Here is a 24212-nt window from a genome sequence, read left to right on the forward strand (position 1 = left end):
ACTGACAATTTACAGTTTACAATTACGTGGCCCAGTGCCCAAAATTATTTTATCCAAAATTACATTGGTCGTGAAAGCCTGCGAACTTAAATCTTTTGTACATTTTTTACTTTTCTTTCTAAATGAATGTCACATCAACATACCGTCTTTAGGTATCTTCTAATGAGACGCAGGTGGCGTAAAAAATACTAGCAAATTAAATATGACATGAGTTCAAGTCAAGTGTAAATTCCTAGATCTTTTTACATTGTTGCTTGCTCTTGTTACATATTTTTTCTCCATACTTCTTGAAGCAGGAACTGACAACGTTCATTGTTCTGATACAGTTGCTAAATTTATGCGGAAAATCAAATATTGAGTCCGACACCAGCTTTCGAAAATAAATGACTAATTTACTGTACCGAAGAGGTTGTCAGTTACTTTGTCACCTCTCTACACATTATTCGAGCATATGTTCTCGAAAATGGAGATAAGTATTCGATAAGAGCGTAGAGGAAAATTTTTTTTTTAACATAGCACTTAGTAAGAATTATAAACGATTCCGTTCTCGTTGAAGAGGTTTAAGTGGTGACCTCATAGGAAAAACGGCCTATCTGGTGTACTTGGTCTAGCTATTCCAATTTTGAGACAATATGTAACAGCGGAAAACTTCAATAATTTCTCTGCGTTCAAATAAGGGATTTTGACATTGAGTTTAATTTATTTCGTATACCAAGCGTTAGAAGCGTGTAAATCTACACGCTTTGGAATGTGTCACTATATCAAAGGAACCGTATAAATTATTAGTTTCAAGTGTAAATTCGAACCAAATTCAGCTGAAAATATTTAAGTAGACGGTTGCTATTGTGTGGTGACATTACTGATGATGACTATTAGTGAAGCGGATACTTGTGGAAATAAAAATGAGAGATACGCTCATGGATTTTAGTCGCACAGACATCTGAAGGAAGCGATTTTTCAAACATCAAAAGCTCAGTAGCATCAAGGTTTCGTTGCAGAAGAGAGAAGCTTTATGTGTTCCCTAGACTTAAACTGATTTAGATGACTTTAGGTGATCACCGGACAGAGTGGCGCGTACGGATTCAATTTGTGTCAGGGTGCCATGAACGGATTACCATGATTACCAGTGGACTACTCAGTGGAGATAGATGAAGTTTAGTGTTGCCACAGTCTTCTTGTCTTGTACAGGTTGTTACTGAATCCAGTTAGCTAAACACCAATGAAACTATGCTTAGATTGATATAAGTTAAATATTAGTTGCGAAATAGATATCAAACGAATCGCCGCTTATTGTTCAGGGATTGCCTCTTATTACTCGGTCTAGAAGAAGCGTTTGCACCACTCCTGATATTGTAAAGATCTCTAGCAGGAAGGCCGTAAGAATCGATGGGAGCTGGTGGCGGCGGCTGAGGAAGCCCATAGGCTGGAGCTGGAGGCTTGGAAGGTGGGTACACACCGTCCTGGTCTCCAGCCACTGGTGGATGCGCGCCATGGCTTGGCCTAAACACACCGGTATCGCCTATGCCTCTTTGCGAACCACTGCCAAAGTCTGGCTTCGAGGGTGCGAATCCGTTAGTGTTGCCACCTGGAGGGCTGTAGGCAGGTGGAGAATATACTGGAGGAGAGTATGCGTTGGGGTAGGGTGGTACTGGCGTAGTGTTAGGGTACGGCGCCACTGGAGAACTGTACAGTTTAGGATACGGCGGGACTGGAGCGCTATACGTTTTAGGATATGGCGGTACTGGGACACTGTCGGGATAATTGGGTAGCGACTCAGACGTCAGTGGGGAAGCAAAGCCGCCAGAAGCAATCCCTGAAGATGAAGCAGAGGTTGGACTAGATCCAAAGAGAGCACTGTCACCACTATGCTGCTCAGACCTGAAGCCGCCAGAAGCGAAAGACTGTGAAGAACCAGAAGCCTGACTAGATCCAAAGTTCACACCGCCCCCTTCGGATGCACCAGAGGCACCCCCTCCAGCTAGGTGAGGAAGGTCGTAGTAATAATGTTGTGTGGCCGCTCTGTTGGGCACGGCTGCAGAGTTTTGGAAATGGACTGTCTCCTGGCCTAAGGACGCATCTTCAACCGCTTTAGAGAAAGCGTCGTTTCTGCCACCACCGAGGGACAGCCTGAATGCCCCAGTATTTGAGGTAACGCCAACCTTGTTGAACTTTTGAAAATTTGATGTACCACATCCTTTACCAGTGCAATCCAGCCCACCCGACGCAGCCAGTGACCTAGCATCGCTCGACACGTCTACAAAGTCTAAAGTACCAGTTCTGGACCCACTGAGAGAACTGCTTAGGGAATCTGATTGAGCAGTACTAGAAAATGTCTCGGAGATGAGATCGTCCAGTGACTGTATCTTTGGTCCAGAGTTGGTGATCTTGATATTTTCAGACTGGTTGTTACTGAGAGTATCCCTGTTATCGAGATTTTCAGAGATTGTGGGTGCCCTGGGGACACCGTACGCGATGGAGAGCTTGTATCCTCCATTGGGCGTAACGGCGGTCTCGACCACAGGAGCCGCAGACGAGCTCTCGACCACGGCTGACTCCGTGACTGCGGCTTCCGTCACTGCCCCGGAGATCTCGACACCGCCCACCTGCCCCGCACTGCCGCCCGCGCTGAAGCCGCCGGTTTCTCCTTCGGCGCTCGCTCCGCCCGTGGAGGCCAGGTCGATTCCCACGGCCTGTCCCCCCACCTGGCTCGTCTCTCCAGTCTTGTCCGATTCAGGGGCAAGGGTCTCCGTAGGTGTTTCTTCCGTAACAGCAACAGCTGGCTTTGTCTTCTCTGTGGCGGCATCTGCAACAAAATAGAATAGCTATCATTTCCGAAGTGTGGGGTGCACATCTACATACGAGTAAGTGGTTAAAGCAGTTAAATGATATCAGAGTGTGATGATTGTCATGAAGAGAGTCCAATGAAGATTTTTTTTCACCTGTGCCACAACCGTACTTTGGCATTTGCTGAGAAGAGCAGTTTCTACTTCTAGAATGCATGTTGAAGATGGTTACCTGGTAATAAAGTGTCTTCTAAACTAAAGATGGGGAGCCAGACGGTCAATTTATTGAAATGAGTCCTTTGTCTTTCAGGTTTGGTGAGTCTGAATGAACTTGTGGGAACAGAATTTTACTTCCAAATCATTGAAAACCGTCCAGAGTTGCGTAGACAAAGCAGAATAAAATGTCACCGGTTCTCGTACTTATTGTTTCGTTCTGCTGTAGGATTGTTATGTCAAGTCCCATGTAAATGTTTAAAAAAATCTCTTAAGAATAATCTTTTTTATAAAAATTAACTTTTGACAGTCATTCATCTCAATTTAAAGAATTTACTAATTTCTCCAATCCATCGTCACCACGATTGTTGTAAAGAAAAATCAGTTGTTTCCTTTTATACATGACAAATCTATTGGCCAGCACTGGACTGGGCTGTGCCAGCAAAATTTATTATAAGAGCAGATATATATGCGTTATCCGGCGACTTCATTGAGGTAAGAATTTTCAATTTATTCAGTATGATCTTTCAGGGCCATGACGCAGCACTGCTGACGTCCAAAATTTACCAGTTTAAATTCACAGTCAATTATTGAAAGGTTATCTATGAGTCACATTTTTTATTAGGATATTAGTCACATTTTATTGTTCCAAGGTTACGGAATTTACCTGTGGGAGGTTACGCTGAATGTGAATGATATAAATAATTATATTTTTTTACTGTTTGGAGGTTTTGGAACATATCTGTAGGGAAGTTACACTGCATTTGCCGATTTTGCTTTTTGGGTGCGGAATCAGTTCATCACACCGATAACGTTGTATTGAGCGCATTGATGTTAGCGTACATTGCGTTTCACTGACTTTCTGTATATAAACGTGTCAGTACTCAGGCGTCTCTTTAAGGAATCACTGGCCAGAAAACAAGACACACCTCCAGTCGGTATGTCCTGTGTAGCACAATACAGTGTCTGTGAACACTGCAACCTCGCTTCGTTAAGTACACTGCTCTGGTAAACTTAATGACGGGATAGAAGAGGAAACATACCCTAATAACTACTCTGCGGAAATGAATGAAAGTGTGGGAGCATGTTGCTAGAGATGTCCCAGGCGTGCGCAGAGCCCTGACTGTAGTAACACGGCGTGATGTCAGCGTGACGATAGCGCCAAATGAGACTGTACTGGCAACACGACAAAGTTGACGGAACGGCACAGACAGTTGTGTCAGTCAAAAAAATGGCTCAAATGGCTCTGAGCACTATGGGACTTAACATCTATGGTCATCAGTCCCCTAGAACTTAGAACTACTTAAACCTAACTAACCTAAGGACATCACACAACACCCACTCATCACGAGGCAGAGAAATGTGTCAGTCAGTGGGCAGTTACCGTGTACTGGTGTGGTGTTCTGTAGCACGGTCCGGAGACAACATTTCGCATGTGGGAGAATCGTTGGGAAACTGGTAGAAAAAAGAAGTGTGATGAGTGTCACCCAGGAGTTTGGTGTTGCTCACAGCACTGTTACACGTACACAGTAAGCGTTACAACACGCTGCTCGAAGGAAGTGGTCGACCACGATCTACTACAGCCCGCTACATTGTGCATCAGGCGAGTAGGGACACATGTCAGACAGCGAGTGAAATCTGAACTACAATTAAGAAGACTGGACGGCACCGAATCTCACGCTGCATAGCGGCATGGCGGCTGCAAGGAAATGGTCTCTCTGCCGAGGGCAAGTACCTCGTGTCCCGTTGACACAAACAGATGGGTGGCATCGCTTGTGAAGGTGCTTAAGGATCAGTGATTGGGTCGATGAGTATAGTCGCGTGCTTATCTCGGATGAGGGCATATTCATTCTGAGTACTGATTCTAGGCGTCCTCTCGCGTGGCAAGACTTGGGAATTCGTGATGCACCCAAAAATAATCGTTTCGGTGGTCCATGTGTTGTGGTATGGGTCGGCACAGTGTTGCATGGGTGTGTACTGCAACGAAAAGCTTTGAGTACGGTACCTGAGCCGTGGGTGGCTCGTGTTCCTGCGATCATGTATTTTACACCCTGTTTTTAACGTATTTCCACTACGTTAATTTAAATTACTACTGTCAGTGAGTTGCTGCTTTCCTCTGACCGTCAGCGGCGTTAGCAGCGCGTATCGATATCGCCTTTAGTAGTATCTTTGCTCGACTGCTATTTCTTCCCGGTCGTTGCCTGTCGTAAGCCAGTTCGGGTTGCGAGTTTTGGCTGCCAGTCAGTTGGAACGCGTCTGGAGCGCAGTCCGCACCTACCAGCAGGGGAGTTGCAATGCGGCACTGGTGCAGTCGGGTTGAAGCTGTGAGGCCTGCGTCGGCATGGCTCGCCCGACCATTGCCGCCACGCATCACTTGAGCCGGGCCACGGTCTTGGTGGATCGTCGGTCGGTCGTCCTACCGGAGACGCGTTGTGGTTCACCGATCGTTCATGAGTCGGCTGTGTGGGTGTGTCCGTCGTCTCCCGATTTGTCTTCGTGCGTGCTCAGTTACTCTTGGGTATCGTTCAGGTCTTCGTGCAAATGTTTGTCAGGTTGTGTGTGTAGTTGGCATTGTTTCCTGACGACTATTTTAGATGTTGTCGACACTATGAGGAATCGGTCGGCTGCTGCGGACCAAGGAAGTTACCTCCGCGCGGTGCAGTCGGCTGGGTCCTCTGGCGGTCCCTGAGCAGTGTCAGAGCGTGTGTGGAGCTGTCCGATCGCTACGAGCTTCATGGTTCACTGACCCACGACGTCAAAGTTGAGTAGGGGTTTCAACTATCCATTCATCTGTGGTTTGTTTCGGTGGTTCGCTGTTGGGGAGGTTTTCCTGTGAGCAACAACGAGTGTTTCTATTGCTGAAATTTAGCCGCTATGCGGTGCAATTAACTATATTGGTTGATTACAATTCGAGTTGTTGTTGTTGTTGTTGTGGTCTTCAGTCCTGAGACTGGTTTGATTCAGCTGTCCATGCTATTCTATCCCGTGCAAGCCCATTCATCTCCCACTACTTACTGCAACCTACATCCTTCTGAATCTGCTTAATGTATTCATCTCTTGGTCTCCCTACACGATTTTTACCCTCCACGCTGCCCTCCAAAACTAAATTTGTGATCCCTTGATGCCTCAGTACATGCCCTACCAACCAATCCCTTCTTCTAGTCAAGTTGTGCCTCAAACTCCTGCCCTATTCTATTCAATACCTCCTCATTAGTTACGTGATCTACCCATCTAATTTTCAGCATTCTTCTGTAGCACCACATTTCGAAAGCTTCTATTCTCTTCCTGACCAAACTATTTATCGTCCATGTATCAGTTCCATACATGGCTACACTCCATACAAATACTTTCAGAAACGACTTCCTGACACTTAAATCTGTACTCGATGTTAACAAATTCCTCTTCTTCAGAAACGCTTTCCTTGCCGTTACCAGTCTACATTTTCTATCCTCTCTACTTCGACCATCATCAGTTATTTTGCTCCCCAAATAGCAAAACTCATTTACTACTTTAAGTGTCCCATTTCCTAATCTAATTCCCTCAGCATCACCCGACTTAATTCGACTACATTCCATTATCCCCGTTTTGCTTTTCTTGATGTTCATCTTATGTCCTCCTTTCAAGACACTGTCCATTCCGTTCAATTGCTCTTCCAAGTCCTTTGCAGTCCCGGTGAACCTCAAAGTTTTTATTTGTTCTCCATGGATTTTAATTCCTACTCCGAATTTTTCTTTTGTTTCCTTTACTGCTTGCTCAATATACCGACTGAATAACATCGGGGAGAGGCTACAGCCCTGTCTCACTCCCTTCCCAACCACTGCTTCCCTTTCATGCCACTCGACTCTTATACCTGCCATCTGGTTCGAGTGCACCAGCGGAATTTTCTGCCTTGTGGCCGTTGGTGTTCTGGTTACCTGCCCTGGCCACTGACGTAAATTCAGGCAGTGTTCCTTTGGGATGATGTTAAATATATTACCGTGTTTCAAATTCAAGTGTACCATCGAAATTTTCTGCCGTGTGGTCGTTAGTGTTCCGATTACCTGCCCTGGCCACTAACGTAATTTCAGGCTGTGTCCTTTCTTCACTTGTTGTTGGTGTCCAACATGGTGTGTAGTTTTGACAGCTAATACATATTTTATTGTGGATAATCACGTTCATAACCTTTTGTGTTTGAGTTGGATTCGGACGGATCAAGTGTAGCTGGGCTCACCACCTGTCTCACCTAAGTGAACAAGGGCAGACCGACCTCCCTGCAGGCTTCTGAGTGCCGTTATCTTTATTGTCCTTCTTACCGGTGTTTAATTGTCTGTTTATAATGTATCATAGCCAATGATTTAAAAATTTATAGTTTTTACTGAACTCTACGTATTTTTGAATTTTGATAAATCTATTGTGGGCCTTAAGCCGCTTAAAATCTTATTCTTGAAATTACCCTTTAAGCAAAAACACTGCGGCCTTCTGCGCTAAAAGATTATGGTTATATATTTTAAAAATTTCAAATGTAATTGTGGCCCTCAGCCGATAGCATTGCATTTTGCATATGTTTTTTTCTTCTATCTACGTTTGCCTTGAGGCTTTCCAACCTAACTGTGATACCATATATATTTTAATTACTTTATTTGTTATTTTAACTCCATTTTTGTTTTGTTAACTTTTATGATTTCTTGTTTGGAGGCCCTCATCCGTGAAATAATTGCCTTTTTGAAACTCGTAGTTCTAAAGGTTCGGCCATGTGCCGTTTGGTTTAAAGGTGTTATTAAATTACAATCAATTACAATTTTGAGTGAACCTGACCGACACCTTATTTGGCCCTTTGCACAATCCTAATCAACTGTTCTGCCCTGCGAGTTTTGCAGGCGTCTCAGTACCTTCTTCGGTCAACGCTATTTGGACACTGTTCTCGATCGGTGTATGCGTCTTTTCAGGGGTGCGTTTGGCGTTGACTTCATTTTAATGTATAGCAATGCCCAACAGCATCGAAACGTGAGGTGGCGAACTTCTCTGAGCAATAGGACATTTCGCGAATGGACTGGCCTGCCCGTTTCCTCCATTCAAATCCCATCGAGCACGTGTGGGATTATCTGGGGAGATGTACTGCAGCAAGTCCACAAGCATCGTCGACCATCCAGCAGTTGTGAAACCCGCTCGAGGAGAAATGGAACGGCCGGCCGATGGTGGCCGAGCGGTTCTAGGCGCTTCAGTCTGGAACCGCGCGACCGCTACGGTCGCAGGTTCGAATCCTGCCTCGGGCATGGATGTGTGTGATGTCCTTAGGTTAGTTAGGTTTAAGTAGTCCTAAGTTCTAGGGGACTGATGACCTGAGATGTTAAGTCTCATAGTGCTCATAGCCATTTGAACCAAGAAATGGAACGCCCTATCACAAGAACTCCTTACCAACTTCTGGCTAGTACATGGGCACGTTCCAAAGCATTCGTTGCCGTCCGTGGTCATCACACACAATGTTAAGAAACATGTCGTGCCTTTTACAAAGTCCAGGGGATTTCAGTGTAATTATTATCTTTGAATAAAAATGTAATTTCTGCTTAATCTTGCGGACTTCTTTCAGTTACCTATGGGAATTGCGGCGGTACTAACAGTTACTGCTAGCATAGTTCCTCTTCTAAACAACATCCCATACGAGCAAACGAGTTGCGTCTTTTCCTGTCGTTACTCGTACTTTAGATATTTGAATTATGCACGGCTCTGTTCAAAAAGAAATACTTCAATCTTGTCATAGAGTCGAGCCGCGCGCGTCTGCTTCCATGGCCCGCAGCTTATTCGCAGCAACTAATAGCTGTAGCTGTGATCCTGCAGTCAAATAGTCTATGCAATGGCTAGAACTGCGAGTTAATAAAATACACAGAAATACGAAATAAAACTTACGTGAAGGATTTAATGAAATGCTTTCTATTCTAACGCCTGTAACTGATGTAAAAGACAGAGAATTATGTTCAGTAATGGTTATCAAGAAATTAAATCTCAAGTAAACGGGAAGTGGTCATACGATATTCAAACTGAAACGCAAGCGGAAAATACCCTTACGAAATGCAGTAAACTTACTTTGAGAGCGTTACAAGAGCTGTAGAAATGTCTATAAATTAAATTGTAATCAAAGATACGCAAAAACTAAGTCAGTTTCCTAATGACAATACACGAAATATCCACGAATTCAAAACAGTTCAGCGTTCAAAATTGGTTCAAATGGCTCTGAGACACTATGGGACTTAACATCTGAGGTCATCAGTCCCCTAGAACTTTGAACTACTTAAACCTAACTAACCTAAGGACATCACACACATCCATGCCCAGGGCAGGATTCGAACGTGATACGGGAGCGGTCGCGCGGTTCCATTCTGAAGTGCCTAGAACCGCTCGGCCACACCGGCCGGCTCAGTGTTCAACACGATGATATTCAAATTATCACAAGCGATACAAAAAATAGTATCCCATACTCTGTTTACTCTCAGATCCGTCATAGAAATGGAAAAAGTCCTACTCTGGAGCATATTTAAACCTCTCGAAACATAAAGTCCTTTCAGAATTGAAGTATGGTTGCGGCCGCTCACCATACAGAATCAAACATCTCCACAATCGAATACCACTCGTTGTCACAGGCAGGCGTGCCTCCTTCCAGAGATCGCGTAAAAGAATTCAGAACGCTCCCCTGAACTCCTCATTCGAAAAGTCCCATTCTCCACATCGAAAAGTCCCACTCTCCACAAACTTCAGCAGTGTTCTGCTATTGTCCAACAGTCATGGGCTAAAGGCCATCCCCACCAAAATGCATCGTTCATAAGTTCTACAGACACGACTTGATTCATATTGACCACTTTCCAGACTAAAGCAATATATAACAACAATATTTAAATAAAGAAATTTTATGAACATTCCATCACACTCAAACCATTCACAATAAATGTAAGTTTTTCCGTAAATAAATAAATCAACATTCTTGCATAAGCGCACTCACAATAAATGATCACAGATTGTCTTTTCGTACAGTTTAAATAATTATTTAGGACGATTGTCAAAAGTGTCGCTTGGCGTTCTTTTAAAAGGGTGGTATCTGCTAAAACTTGCGACTGACCACTTTTTAATTACCATGATTTTATATTATGAATTATAATAAATTTTTAAATGAAGTTACTGACATAATAGTTACTTGTTAGTTAAATAACTACACAAACATGACAAAATATGTGGTATTCATGCTATATTCATTTGATACGTAATTGTGGAAGATACATTCTGACACACATTTTACTAATGAAAAGATATAAAAAAACATCATAAATCAGGAAATAAAATAGTTGAAGATACGTAGCTTTCGTAGGTGTTAGCTAAAGTGCAACACTATCATCTGAGGTCTCGTACGTTGAAATCTCTTATACCATTTAAAAGCTGTTAATTACAGGTCCGTTGTGAATATATTTATTCACTGTGAAATATTAACTTCTGTAGTGTGAAAGATATTGAAAAATTGTTATGTCACTAGATGCACCTCATTTTCCTGAGATCACAGATGTATTCAGATTTGCTTTAGTTATTGTAGAAGCCATCTTTCAGCTTGTCTGACCCTGCACCATTTCCTGAGGCACTGCCTGCCGTCTTAAGCGATCATCCATCGTCAAAATAATCCATATCGGGATTTATCCCCATCCGGCCCTTTGCAAACTCCCTTGCACCTGGCTCCCCTGCAGCGGCCGCTGAGGCTCACCTGACCGCGACACAAACAAATTCACCTTGTCTCTTGCCAATTACAAGTGGGCAATTACCACGCCTACTTACGAGTAACGTTACACAGTTCACTCCATGCATAGTCCAAGTTTCATCGAATTGTGTTACTTGCCGGTGAAGCATCATCAAGTTTTCCACATCAGTGTATTTTATTGAGCAGATAAGTGTATATATATTTTAAATACACTAAGAATCTAAAGAAACTAGCACACCTGGCTAATATAGTATAGGCCCCAGCGAGCAAGCAGAAGTGGCACAACACAACGTGCCATGGACTCCACTAACGTCTATAAATCCGTAAGAGTACGACGAGTTGGAGATCTCTTCTGAACAGCACATTGTAAGGCATCCCAGATAAAGTTCATGTCTGGGGAGTTTGGTGTCCATCGGAAGTGTTTAAACTCAGAAGAATTTTCCTGGAGCCACTATGTAGCGATTCTAGATGTGTAGGGTGTCCCAGTGACCTGCTGGAATTGCCCAAGTCCATCGGAATGCACAACGGACATGAATGGATTCAGGTGATCATACAGTACGCTTACGTGCGTGTCACCTGTCAGAGTCGTATCTAAGCGTATCAGGGGTTCCATATCACTCCAACTACACACGCTCCAGACCACTGCAAAGCCGCCACCAACTCCAACAGTCCCCTGCTGACTTGCAAGGTTATGGATTCATGAGGTTGTCTCCACACCCGTCACGTCCATACGCTCGATACAATTTGAAACGAGACTCGTCCGACCAGGCAACATGTTTCCAGTCATCAACAGCCGAATGTCGTAGTGGACGGGCCCAGACGAGGCGTAAAGCTTTGTATCGTACAGTCATCAAGAGTACACGAGGGGCCTCGGCTCCGAAAGCCCATACCAATGATGTTTCGTTGAACGGTTGACATTCTGGCACTTGTTGATGGCGCAGCACTGAAATCTGCAGCAATTTAAGTACGTGTTGCACTTCTGCCACGTTGAACGATTCTCTTCAGACGTCATTGGTCCCGTTCTTGCAGGATCTTTTTCCGGCCCCAGCGATGTCGGAGATTTGATGTTCCTCCGGATTCCTGATATTCACGGTTCACTTGTGAAGTGGTCATTCCGGAAAATCCCCACTTCATCTCTACCTTTAGGATGCTGTGTGTCGATTATAGCACCACGTTGAAACACTTAAATCTTGATAATCTGCCATCGCAGCAGGAGGAACCGATCTAACAACTGCGCCAGACACTTGTTGTCTTACATAGGAGTTGCTGACCGCTGCCTGTTCACATATCTCTGTATTTGAATACGTATGCCTATAATAGTTTCTATGGCGCTTCAGAGTATTTGGGCGATCCGTTTACCTACCTTTCAGTCATCACAAGTGTGGAAAATTTATCTTACGACCTTTGTCAGGAACATCCACTATGAATTTTGGTTTAGTCATTAACGAACTCTATGGTCAGTGCTTTTTCCTGAATTCTGTTACTACATTTCGATTTTTTTCTAAAATGGGACTTTTACTGTTGAAATTTTCATCAATATGCATATCTGTCTCTCCAGTTTATTATTTCTTTTTGGTGTACTGGTGAGCCGTGGCGGGAATTGTGCCAGGGCTATCTTTGGTTAGGCACTGTCGATTTCCTCTGGCAGAAGTTTGTCTTTGGAGCCTGGGCCAGCTCAGGATATAGCGGGCAGTACGGAATGGAAAGGGACAGCAACGTTGGGGGCGGCACGCGAAAGTGCGCGTATTAGCGAGACGTTGCAGAGACGACAGCGAGCACGGTATGCCCGAGTACGGGCGGCAGTTAGCGCTTGATCGTACTGGGGTCAGTAACAGCGGGCCGGCGCTGTGGCTTCTTGGCAACCTCGTGAAGCTATGCATATGCTCTCTTCCGTGAAGGAACACGCTGTTACTGTCGGACTAAGCATCGTCTGGTGTCTTCGCCACATCGATCCAGCGGCTGGCATCAAATTAACTAATTCAAGTCCTACCAACGATTAGTGAAATATAATGATGATTGCTATTGAGGCAGCAAAGCGTTGCAAGGACTGTGATGTAATATTTCATGCCTCTTATTAAGTGTGTGCTTCGCTCCTTAATAGTGTTGTTCTTACTTCAGCTGGCAAGTGTCTAAAACATTGATACGTGTGCGCAGCCTTACCGAACGATCAACATTCCGTGTCTAAAGATTGCCGTGTGGTACCTTACTGGCCCACATAACGTGCTCCATGTGATGCTTGGGTTTTAATGAGCCAGTTCCGTTTGCATCATTCGTGTACGTGGTTCTGCGTAAAGGAATGAAATCAGTTTTGTTACTGTCAATTGTATCGAAGCAGTTTTCTATATAAGTTTGAGTATTAAGGTGAAGGAATGGTTGTTTGGTTCCCTGTTGTCGATTCTGATTTATGTTTCACAGCTCGAAAGCAGTGGGCCACCGAAGTGCAAAGCATCCCCTTTTAAATTACTAGCGGGCGTACGGGCGGTGGACTTCGTCTGAGCTCACGTGTGCTGTTTGGTTCCGATTTCGGTGTTCTGAACGGGGTGGAAGTACAAACGGAGTCCACATCTTAATTCGAAGATAAGTACTCAGTCGCCTCCACCGTACGTGGCCAAGTCGCAGCCTCACAATTTCAAGCCTCAGTTATTGTACAAGCAGTAGTTTTCTAAAACTTGTGGTGGCTCTGCAAGGTTGCCCGGGTTGTGGCCGAGAGGTTCTAGGTGCTACGGTCGCAGGTTCGAGTCCTGCCCCGGGCATGGATGTGTGTGATGTCCTTCGGTTAGTTAGGTTTAAGTAGTTCTAGGTCTAGGGGACTGATGACGTCAGATGTTACGTCCCATAGTGCTCAGAGCCATTTGAACCTTTTTTTTTTTTTTAATGGTCACTGTATGGGTCAAGTTCTTCCACTCCCTTTATAGCAAAGTTTAAGGAATTTGCAGTTAAAATGAAATAACGTTCCAACTGGGTTAATAGGCTGTTGGATTATTTTGACAGGACAAAACTGCCTGATGTAGATAATTCTTCCGGGTTATATGGCCTTGGTCCAAGGAATTCTTCTATTCCTAACGTTTCGTCCAATACTGCGTTGGACATCATCAGAGGTATGTCTGGTCCTGCTGAGTCCTGAGTCGGCAGGACTCAACAGGACCAGCAGCTGTGCCGCCCTGTTCCAAGCACACGGAGACAGTCCCGTTGCGTCACTGACCTGCGGGAAGAGGAACGCCGTACTCGATGGCAGTTCCCACGGGAATAGTGTGTACAGTGTGCGTGACAGGTAGAGCCTGCACCGTGTGCACGGCTTGCACGTGGGGGGTGTAGATCTCGGACGCGGTGGGCAGGCTGTAGGCGGCGGGGCCGGCGGCGGCGGTGTAGGCGGTCAGCGGGTAGCCGTAGGCGGCGGCGGCGGGCAGCGCGGCTCTGGCCAGCAGCGCGCCGGGGCCGGCCAGGAAGGCGTGGCTCGTCTGGGCCGCCAGCGCGCCCTCCAGCCCGCCGTACAGCGGCAGCGCCACCGGCACGGGGAAGCCCGCCAGCACGGGGCCCGCCCACGCCGACAGCGGCAGCCCGTGGTGGCCCAGCGACGGCGACGGCGACGGCGAGGGCGACGGCGTGGGCGCCGCACAGCACAGCGCCGCCAGCGCCACCACCAGCAGCGTCACCCGCGGCGGCATCTGCCGGCATCACAGGCGCTCTCACACTGCTGCACCGGGCGCTACACACGGCGATTCAAAGTGAAATTACAAACTACCCTTCTTCCTTTCTTTCCTTTTGCTGCCACCTCTATCCCGCATTGTGCGCAGGGTCGGCAGGGTTTACGGAATTGGCATGGTTAATTTTAAGGGGTGGCCGGATGCCCTTTCTGCCCCCATACTCCCCGGGGACAGAAGTAGTGTACCCCAGCAGTCTGCGTCTAGTGGAAATCGTGAAATAGTGTGAATGTATGTCAAATGTCTGCGACTCGTGTAACTGAGGCGGGACGTGGGGACCAACCCGGTATTCACCTAGTAGGATGTGGAAAACCGCCTTAAAACCATATCCCGGCTGGCCGGCACACCGGCCGTCGTCGTTAATCCACCGGGCGGATTCGATCCGGGGCTGGCGCGCTTACCCGAGTCCAGGAAGCAGCACGTTAGCGCTCTCGGCTACCTTGGCGGGTCTGAAATTATAAGCTACCATTTGATCATAATTAAAGAGCAGCTGCTCTCAGAGGTCCGGCATGGGCTGTAATCATCATATGGCAGCAACACTGGTAGGTATTCTAATATGTTAATGCGAAATCGATTTACACTAGAAAAAAATTAGTTCCTGTTTTGGCCACCAGGTGCAAACCTGTGCTGTGAATGTCATTAAGACCTGTAGAAACGTTTCCATATGTAAAACTAAGAAAGGTAGAACGTTGATTTTATTATTGAGCGGTCGTAAAAAAAATTGCTGTTTTGAAAAGCGCGCCGCAGCGCGTTGTGTGAAGCAATCACCCTCCGTTTCTGGCGGTGGCATCGCTTTGGTAATCGCAGCTCTAGTGACTCCCTCTGGTGGGAAAGCGGAAAGGTTCCCTGTTCAAGTGCATTTAAGGGGCGCTATCAGCTCGGTAAGGTAGCAGCGGTCCCAGTCCCGGTCTGCAGCAGCGGTCCAGCCGGCAGCAGCCAACCAGTCCTCCTGCAGCAGTAGCAGCAGTCCAGCCAACCAGCAGCCAGCAGCCAGCAGCAGCAGCAGCAGCCCTGGCCCCGTCCGCGGCAGCAGCAGCAGCAGCTGCGGCGTTCCTGCCGTCGCCGTCGCCGTCGCCGTCGTCGTCGCCGTCGCCGTCGCCGTCGCCGTCCCTGGTCTTCGTCCGTCTTTGTCTTCGCCTATCCCCAGTTTCTGTCCTTTCTTTTTCGTACTGTGCGTTTTTTCTCCCTGTCGTCATGTCCGCCCCCACCACCACCGCCACCGCTACCACCACAGCCATCGTTTATACTTCCCCTTCCGCCGCCGCCACCACTATAACATTGTGTGCCCAGTCACACCCCACTCCTTCCATCCCACCTCTTCTCACTCTCCCTTCGCCCTCGCTCTTTGTCGCCCCCTCTCCAGCTTCTTCCTTCCGCTCCTCTCGATCTGATCCTTTCCCCCCACTCCCCCAGCCTGTCACTGCCGCTCCAGCTAGGGTGGTGGCCCATCGGGCCACTATCCATGCCCAGCTCTCCCCGTCGCCTTCGCCATCACCGCCGCCACCATCGCCGTCGCCGTCGCCGTCGCCTTCACCGTCACCATCTCCAGCATTGACTGCTGCGTCCACGCCGGGACCTGTCCCTTCCCACCACCTCCCTATCGCTCCCGTCCCTCATATCACCACCCACCCTTCTGCCGCCATAAAGTGCCCTAGTGGCACCACCACCTCCTCCGCTCCCAAAAAGGCCCCGCCCCGTCCTCCTTTCCCCCCCCCCCCCAGGGTGCCATGGATGTCTCCCCACCTGGCCCTGCTCCCTCCGCCTCCTCCTCCTCCCCCCCCTCTTTATACAAATACCTCCTCTCCCGTCCCGATCCTTCCCTTCTTGAGGCCCAGAATCTCTCCCTCCTCCTCCGCCAACACTTCCCTGGTGCCCCCATCTCTCTCCTCACTCCCAGACGGGATTCTGTTCTCATCTCCTCCCCCAGCCCAACCCTCCATACTGACATCCTCTCCTACCTCCCCATCACCCGTTTTGGCCTCAATGCCTCCCTCACCCCTGCTCCTTCTCCATCTCCTACCTGCCAACCCCAACCCCCACATCGCCCGCCAACCCTCACCGCCATGATCACTCGGCTCAGTCTGTCGATCACGGAGGAGGAGGTGTTGGCGGAGCTCAAGACGCATCCCATGCTGGAGGTGCGGGCGGTCCGCCGCATTTTCAACTCGGCTGGCCCCACTCGCCTTATGCGGGTTTTCTCCGAGGACACCCCCTCCATTGACCATCTCCTGAAGGAGGGTGCCCTCTTCTTCAACCAGCGCTACAAGGTCGACCCCTACCGTTCCCCTCCTCAATCCCTGCGCTGCCAGAGGTGTCTGCACTATAATGCACACCCAACAGCTGAGTGCCGCAAGGCCCCCACCTTCCCGCATTGTAGGCAAGCACACTTCCTCCGGCAGTGCCCTAACCTTCAATCCCCTCCCTCCTGCAATACCTGCAATCCACCATCCCACCTACTCCCACAAGTGTAAAGCCTGACCCCCTCCGACCACTCCTGAACTCACCGTCCCTGTCCATCCTCTGGACGCCCCCACCTTTCCTGGCAATTCCCTTCGTCCCCCCCCCCCACCGCTGAGGACATCATCAGGTTCCTCACCATCATCCTTCAAAATGTTCATCCCTTTCAGCGCCCCCACACCCTCCAGATCTCCCTCGCCGCCTGCTCCATTTTCCAACTCAAGATGTACGCCACCTACCTTAACAACCAGGCCCATTTCACCTTCTTCCGTCTTGACACCCTCGTCTAAATCCCTGTCATGGCGCGACAGCAACGTATCCTTTTCAACAATATCCGCTACCTTCCCGCCAACAAGAACCTCTTCCTGCACACCCTTGCCACCCACCGCGTGGATGCCTTCCTCCTCAATGAAACCTTCCTCCAACCCCACCACTCCATCCACACCTCACCCTATCTCCTCCACCGCTCCGATAATCCCCTCCCGATTGCGCGTGGCGGAGTTGCCATTGGTCACTACCGCCAGATCCCCATTCGGCTCCAACCTCTCCTTCCTGACCCCACCGAACACCTGATCCTTAGTCTCTTCTTCCCCGGCCTTACCATTACCTGCACCACCATCTATGTCCGCCCCAACGCCCCTATTCCTTTCGACTTCCTCTCCCACATCGACCGTACCTTCTCCTCCTACGTGATCGCCGCCGACCTCAACATCCATAGTCGTTCCGCTGCCCAGTTACGGCGGTGGCACCGGTTCCTCTCCTCCCTTCAAGGCGACCTCATCCCCATCCCCCAGCACACCCGTCCCGAATCCAACTCCACTCCTGTTGATATCCTCTCCTCTCCCAACCTCCTTGGCCATGTAACGGTGGATGTCCTGGAGCCTATTGGTAGCGACCATCTCCCTGTCCTCCTCACCGTTTCAGATGGTCGTCGCCCCCGCCCCAACCCTTGTCATGACCCTCCCCCTAAGTACGTCCATGACTATTCCCGTGCCAATTGGAATGCCTAACAGGATACCCTTTCCATCCAGGTCGATCGCCACCTCTTCACCTACCACCACCCTGACGATGTCACCCATGCCACCTCCTTTCTCCAGCAGACCTTGTTTGAGGCCGTGGAGGCCCACGTCCCTACTGTCGCCGTCCACCCCCACCGTCCTACCTTACCACCACAGGCCGTCCTCCTCCTCCGTGAATCCCGTCATCTCTACCGTGCCCTCCTCCACACTCGTGACCCGGACGCACTACGACGCCAGGTTTAAATGCTACCCTACCAATCAACTCGTCCAAGTTTTGGTTAGCCATCCATCGCCTTACCAGAACTAAACCCTCCCCCTATTATCCTCTTCTCCATGATGATCACCCTTTCCCTGACACCCTTAGTAAGGCCAATCACTTTGCCTCCTACCTCTCTGATGTATTTTCCATCCCCGATGATACCCAGTTCGATTACTCCCTCTTCCCGGATATCCGCGATCGAACTGACACCTCTGTCCCTCCCCTCGCTCCTGATTTCCAGTACTTGGACAACATTGCACACACGGAACTCAATGCCCCTATCACTACACAGGATCTCATTGATACACTCCGCACAAAACGCAACACCGCTCCTGGTCACGATCGTGTCACCTACCGTCACCTTTGTGAAGCTCCTGTCTCTTTCCTATCCACCCTGGCCAGGCTCTACAATGTAGTCCTGTCCACCGGTTACTACCCCGACCTGTGGAAAACCTCCCGTATCCTCATGTTCCTTAAACCTGGCAAACCGCCGTCCGCCATCTCCTCCTACCGTCCCATCAGCCTTACCTCAGTCTTCAGCAAGGTCCTGGAATCTATCCTCACCCGACGCATCAACCAGCATCTCCGCCAGCACCGCCTCCTTCTCGTTACCCAGTGTGGCTTTCGGCCGTCCTTCTCTTCCAACGACCTTCTCCTTCACCTCACTCATCTCCTTTCCGAACAGCTTAATTCCCGTCGCTCCGCCATCTTCCTCTCCCTGGACCTCGAACGTGCTTATTACTGCATATGGCATTCCGGTCTCCTCTTCAAGCTCCAAACCTTCGCCCTTCCCATTAACTACGTCCGTCTGATCGGCTCCTTTCTCTCCCGCCGTCCTTCCTATGTCACCATCCATAACACAGATTCCTACACATTTTTCCCCTCTGCCAGTGTGCCCCAAGGCTCCGTCCTCTCCCCCCTTCTGTACCTTTTGTACACGGCGGACATGCCGCCGCCGTCAGCCCCTGTCCACCTTCTCCAGTTTGCCGATGACACCGCCTTCCTTGCCCTTGCCCCCACCCTACAGCGCTCCCAACACCTTCTCCAATCCTATCTTGACCTGTTCACCGCTTGGTGCAACCAGTGGTTGCTCAAGGTCAATCCCTCCAAAACCCAGGCGATCATTGTAGGCAAAACCACCCCTTCCTTCCGCCTCCTTGATTTCTATCTCACCGTCTATGGCCGTCCTATCGCCCTCACTCCCACCCTTAAGTACCTTGGCGTCACCCTTGACCGTCACCTCTCCTGGACTCCCCACCTCCGGACAATCCAAGCCAAGGCATGCTCCCGACTCAGTCTCCTCAAGCTCCTCTCCGGCTGTACGTGGGGTCTGGACCCCTCCACCATCATCCACACCTATAAATCCCTCATCCGCCCTATCTTTTGTTATGCCCATCCGGCTTGGATCTCCGCCCCCCCTGCCTTTTATAACTCCCTCCAAATCCTTGAACGCCATGCTCTCTGCCTCGCCTATCGCATCCGTGTCCCCTCCCCTACGCAGATCCTGTATGATCTCATCCCCTTCTCCCACCTCCTCCTTTTCCTTGAAAGGATACGGATCCTGTACACCTCCCGTAAACTCGATCCTCCTCACCCGCTCGTCTCCCCGATCCTCTCCCACCCCCGCCTGCTGCCGTGCCTGTATTCGCACGTCCCACCCGGTCTCCATCTCTCCACCCTCCTTACCCTCTCCCAAGGTGGCTTCCGCCAGCTCCCCCTCCCTGATGATGTCCTCCTCCCCTCCATCTACCCCTCCTACCAACTTTGATCCTCCCTCCCTCTTCCTGTATCTGGGCACCCTCCATCCCTCCCCCCCCTTCTCCCCACTCCTCCCCCAGGCCTTCCCTCCCCTGTCCTACTCCTCCTCCCCTCTCCTCAGCCATTGGCATCTCTGTTCTCCCCTCTCCACCCGCCCTCACCCTTCTTCCCCTCTTGGCAGGTCCCCGGACTCGCACACGCTACGTGGACTTTCGCACGCCGGAGATCATCGCCATCTGTGTCTCGTGTGTGTGACGTCGTTTTGTGTTTTTAGTGTCCGCCGTCACGCTTCTCCGTTCACTTGTGCCATCGGATTCATCAGTGTTATGTGCGCTGTGTCAACGTGTTTTCAGTGTCTTTCTCGTCGAGTGTGAACGGCTCCGTGTTTTTTGTGTGTCTGTGACCACTATTTTTTTCCTGTCACCATGTTCATTTTCATTCTCCATTATTGTACTGTTATTGTCAACTCTATGGCTGAAGAGCGGCATAGCATGCCGCTGCCAGCCTACCTGATTGTTCAGGTGTTAAAATAACAATAAAGTAAAAAAAAAATTCAGTAGGTGTCAGTCGGAGTGAGGCTAGGTCACTCTCGCGTCACCAGCTACTGGTCAGTCTCTCGTTTGCATTTGTGCGGCAGTTAGTGCCTGTCGTCGGAGTGCTAGTATGTCTGTCGTTTGGATCAAACTTAAAAGCCAGAAAATGAGAGTCTTGCCACTCCCCCAGTAACAGAACTCAGCTAGTGGTCGCCCGGTCGGGACTGAGTTCCTGCATCTGAGTCTGCGCGTTGGGCCGCCAGTCTGCTCGAGTTGCTCGGGCAACGGTCATTGGCGGTTGGTTCGGTCGGTTGGTCGGTCGCGCACTGAGACAGGAGATGACTTGTTCGCATTGAGCGTCGGCGCATGTGAGGTCCCCACGTGAGTCCAGTGGGCAGCGCCGTGTAGAAAGGGGTAGTGGCTTCGCGGTTCACACGTGAGCAACAGGAGCGAAACCACGACACCCGGCTGGCCGGGGCGAGCTGCGACGCCGTGATACGGGAGATCGGTGCGAATTCCTGCGTCCATTGAAGCGGCTGGCAGCGGACGGTTCGGGAGAGCGTTGGTGGTGCTGCGCCAGGTCTTCGCCAGAAATCGCAGTTTATTAGAAGTTAAGTGACTGGAGATATGTTGTTTCATTTACTTGTTAATTAAATTCTACTTCCTTTCTTGGTGAGGTCACCAGCCACTTTGTTTGGGGTCGTCCCACCATTCTTCCCCGTTTGCCCACCCGCGGGAAGGTGGTCATTTCTGAAGTGGGTGGTCCAATTTTCCCTTGTGGGGTTGGGGAGGTTTAGAGCAATCTGCGGTTCGGGTTGTTTAGTAACCCCCCCCCCCCCTTGTCAATCTGCCATACGTTAATAGCTGCCTCTGTCATGTTTGTCGGATTCGGTGTAACGAATTTATTGCTTAAAGGCTGAATTCTTCAAATATGTTTTTATTTTGCCTGTCATTTTGCGAGGTGGTATATGTGTAATGTAGAGCATGTTGTACATTTTATGTAAGTCTGCATTTTATGGGTTTTATTTAAATAGTCATTTTAGATTATAAGGTTGCCACCCTTCCACCGTAAAAGTCTTTTTAAAAAAAACAAATTGCACTTTCGGTGGCAAATAATTTGTTGTATCATTTCCATCCCTCTTACGGGGTGCATAGTTTACGTGTTTGTGTGAGTTGTAAAAAAATTTTTAGTTTAAAGTAATCAGGTGTGTTGCAGATTTGCACCAGTGTACTCTTTCAGAGGTTGTTGTGAGCGGTCATGACTACCGCCGTGTTGAAAGGGAGCAGGCAAGCTTCTCAGCCCGAAGGCTCATACTGCTGATATTGTTCTTTCTGCCTCTAAATAAAATTGTAGCCGGCCGGTGTAGCCGTGCGGTTCTAGGCACTTCAGTCTGGAATCGCGTGACTGCTACGGTCGCATGTTCGAATCTTGCCTCGGGCATGGATGTGTGTGATGGCCTTAGGTTAGTTAGGTTTAAGTAGGTCTAAGTTCTAGGGGACTGATGACCACAGATGTTAAGTCCCATAGTGCTCAGAGCCATTTGAACCATTTTTTAAAATTGTAACTTGATATTTCGAGGGTGCTCTTCTGCTTATAATTTTAAATCTGTTTTTGAAAAAGCTTTTAGGAATAAAATTCACATTTGTTAAAAGTAATTTCATTTTCCATCAGTTACTTCCTGGCAACTACTTCCACGCTCACCTAGTGTGATTAAATGTGTTAATGTTCTTGATGAGTCGCTAGTAAATAAAATAAATTCCTTAAGAAAAGTTTTTGAAAGTAAATTTACGGTTCAATTATTAACTACAGTTTACACGATTTATTCAATATGAGAACTGGAGACGTCGACGAGATGTTTTAAAGCGCCACATCTTTCACCTGGCGGTCATAATATGAACTAATTTTTTCCAGCATCAATAGGTTGTCATTATCACATTAGCATATCTGCCAAGCTTCGCTGCCATAATTACACCGTGCACTGGATCACCACAAGTAGCTGCACTTTCATCATAACCATCGGGCATTTAATACACAGATTGTACCTAAATTTCCTTTACAGAAGTTGAGGACTTGCAGTGGGGACAAGACAGTTAAGTTTATCATGGGAACTCATGTCCGATAACTGTAAATGTAAATGTCGTGTGACTAGAGCCTCCCGTCGAATAAACCATTCACCTGGTGGAAGTCTTTTGATTTGACGCCACTTCGGCGACTTGCTCGTCGATGGGGATGAAACGATGATGATTAGGACAACACAACACCCAGTTCCAGAGCGGAAAAAATCTCCGACTCAGCCGGGTATCGAACCGGGGCGCTGACCACTCAGTTACCGAGGGCGGACCTCACGTTCGGCAATGTACCATTTCCCGCTACGCGTAGTATACCACAAGATACTTTCAAATCTCCCGCCTTTTCGCCACCACTGGCTTGGGTATTACGTATGTTATTCCCCGATTGCTTGGCCTGCACGTTCTCCATCCCTGAACCCACTAGACCAGTACCTGTGGGATCAAGTGAAATGTTTCAATCACGATACCCCTGTGGCATCCGAGGAAAACCTACTGGCGGTGGTTAAGGATTCAGCGGATGCTGGAGGACCAGGCATTAATAGTCGTGTCAACCGGAACATGATACGGATGTATCATATCTGTGCTGACATCGTTCACAGTCACATCGAGCCCTATTTGTAAGTGGACACAGACGACAAGCAGCAGGAGTCAGGGGAGCAACGTAAGTTGTGGTATTTTGCGTAGAGCCGAAAAAAGGTAGGTTTCCGGACAGGATTTTTATACCAAACTTAACAGTCTTGATCCTCACTACAGGTCATTATTGTTTATAGAATTTAGTTACACTTCGTATAATGAAACATCGATAAGAATTACAACATCGTTACTCAAAAGAACCATCCCTCAGCTTGTATAGGGGTGTGGCGTTTAAGCCACGTTGCAGGCATGATTTACTATATAGTATCGAACGGCATACGCTGGTGGTGTTATGCGAGCCAATAGGAAAGACAGGTTACCCACACAACACGTGACAGACGGGCATGCCATATGGACAGGCAATGTGGGACAGCAATGAAAACAGGCTGAAAGGTCCTGAAGCAAAGGCAGTGAGCAGAGAGTCCCGCATTAGATTTGACGCCAAGGTGCCTAACTTCCAGTATTAACATTTAATGTGTATAAATGATTAAAAAATCACTTTGTCAGTGCTGAAGCCTTCGCCCGCACTTGTGTCCATATAACTATAATTTCAGTTATTATAATTGCGTTGGCTTCCGCGGCCGGAGTCAGTCGACATAAAAGTTTTCTGGATATGGTACCGCGTCATAATGTATAAAACTACAGCTGCTGGAGAAAAACCAACGTTTCGGCAGCTGCAAACGTGACCGAAACGTTGGTTTTTATCCAGCAGCGGTAGTTGTATACATGGTGACGCGGTACCATACCCAGAAAACTTTCATGTCGATAATTTCAGTTGTTAAAAACAGACCTGTATAGACTAACAGATGAATTAAACGTAATGTTACGAATGTAACAACCAGGGGCAGGCTGGAAAGGGACAGGGTAACCAACGCCACTCTACTATTGCTGTCCATGCTCTAGAGACATACATGGTCATTCTTTGATGATGTTACAGACTTTCAAACGTGATGGAGAAGAGTAAATACATTGAAGTAAGAGTCATTAGCGCGGAAATGACCGAATCAAAAATTATAAACATAAATCGTTCTAATACCTTCGCCAGCAGACCTCTTCTACAGCAAGATCTTTGTTT

At 48.3% G+C, this 24212-nt stretch overlaps 1 protein-coding gene across 1 annotated transcript in view; it reads right to left on the bottom strand.

The window, feature by feature from the left end:
* Positions 1 to 1271: 1271 nt before the first annotated feature.
* Positions 1272 to 24212, bottom strand: part of LOC126419525 (uncharacterized) — a 124073-nt gene continuing 101132 nt past the window's right edge. The window contains exons 4-6 of the mRNA XM_050086715.1: positions 14127 to 14372; positions 13910 to 13985; positions 1272 to 2803 (exon numbers count right to left, since the gene is read on the bottom strand). Of these exons, the coding sequence (XP_049942672.1) occupies positions 1272 to 2803; positions 13910 to 13985; positions 14127 to 14372 (1854 nt within the window). The remainder of the gene's footprint in view (positions 2804 to 13909; positions 13986 to 14126; positions 14373 to 24212) is intronic.

Source organism: Schistocerca serialis, chromosome 9, assembly GCF_023864345.2.
Source record: "Schistocerca serialis cubense isolate TAMUIC-IGC-003099 chromosome 9, iqSchSeri2.2, whole genome shotgun sequence".
Lineage (NCBI taxonomy): Eukaryota > Metazoa > Arthropoda > Insecta > Orthoptera > Acrididae > Schistocerca > Schistocerca serialis.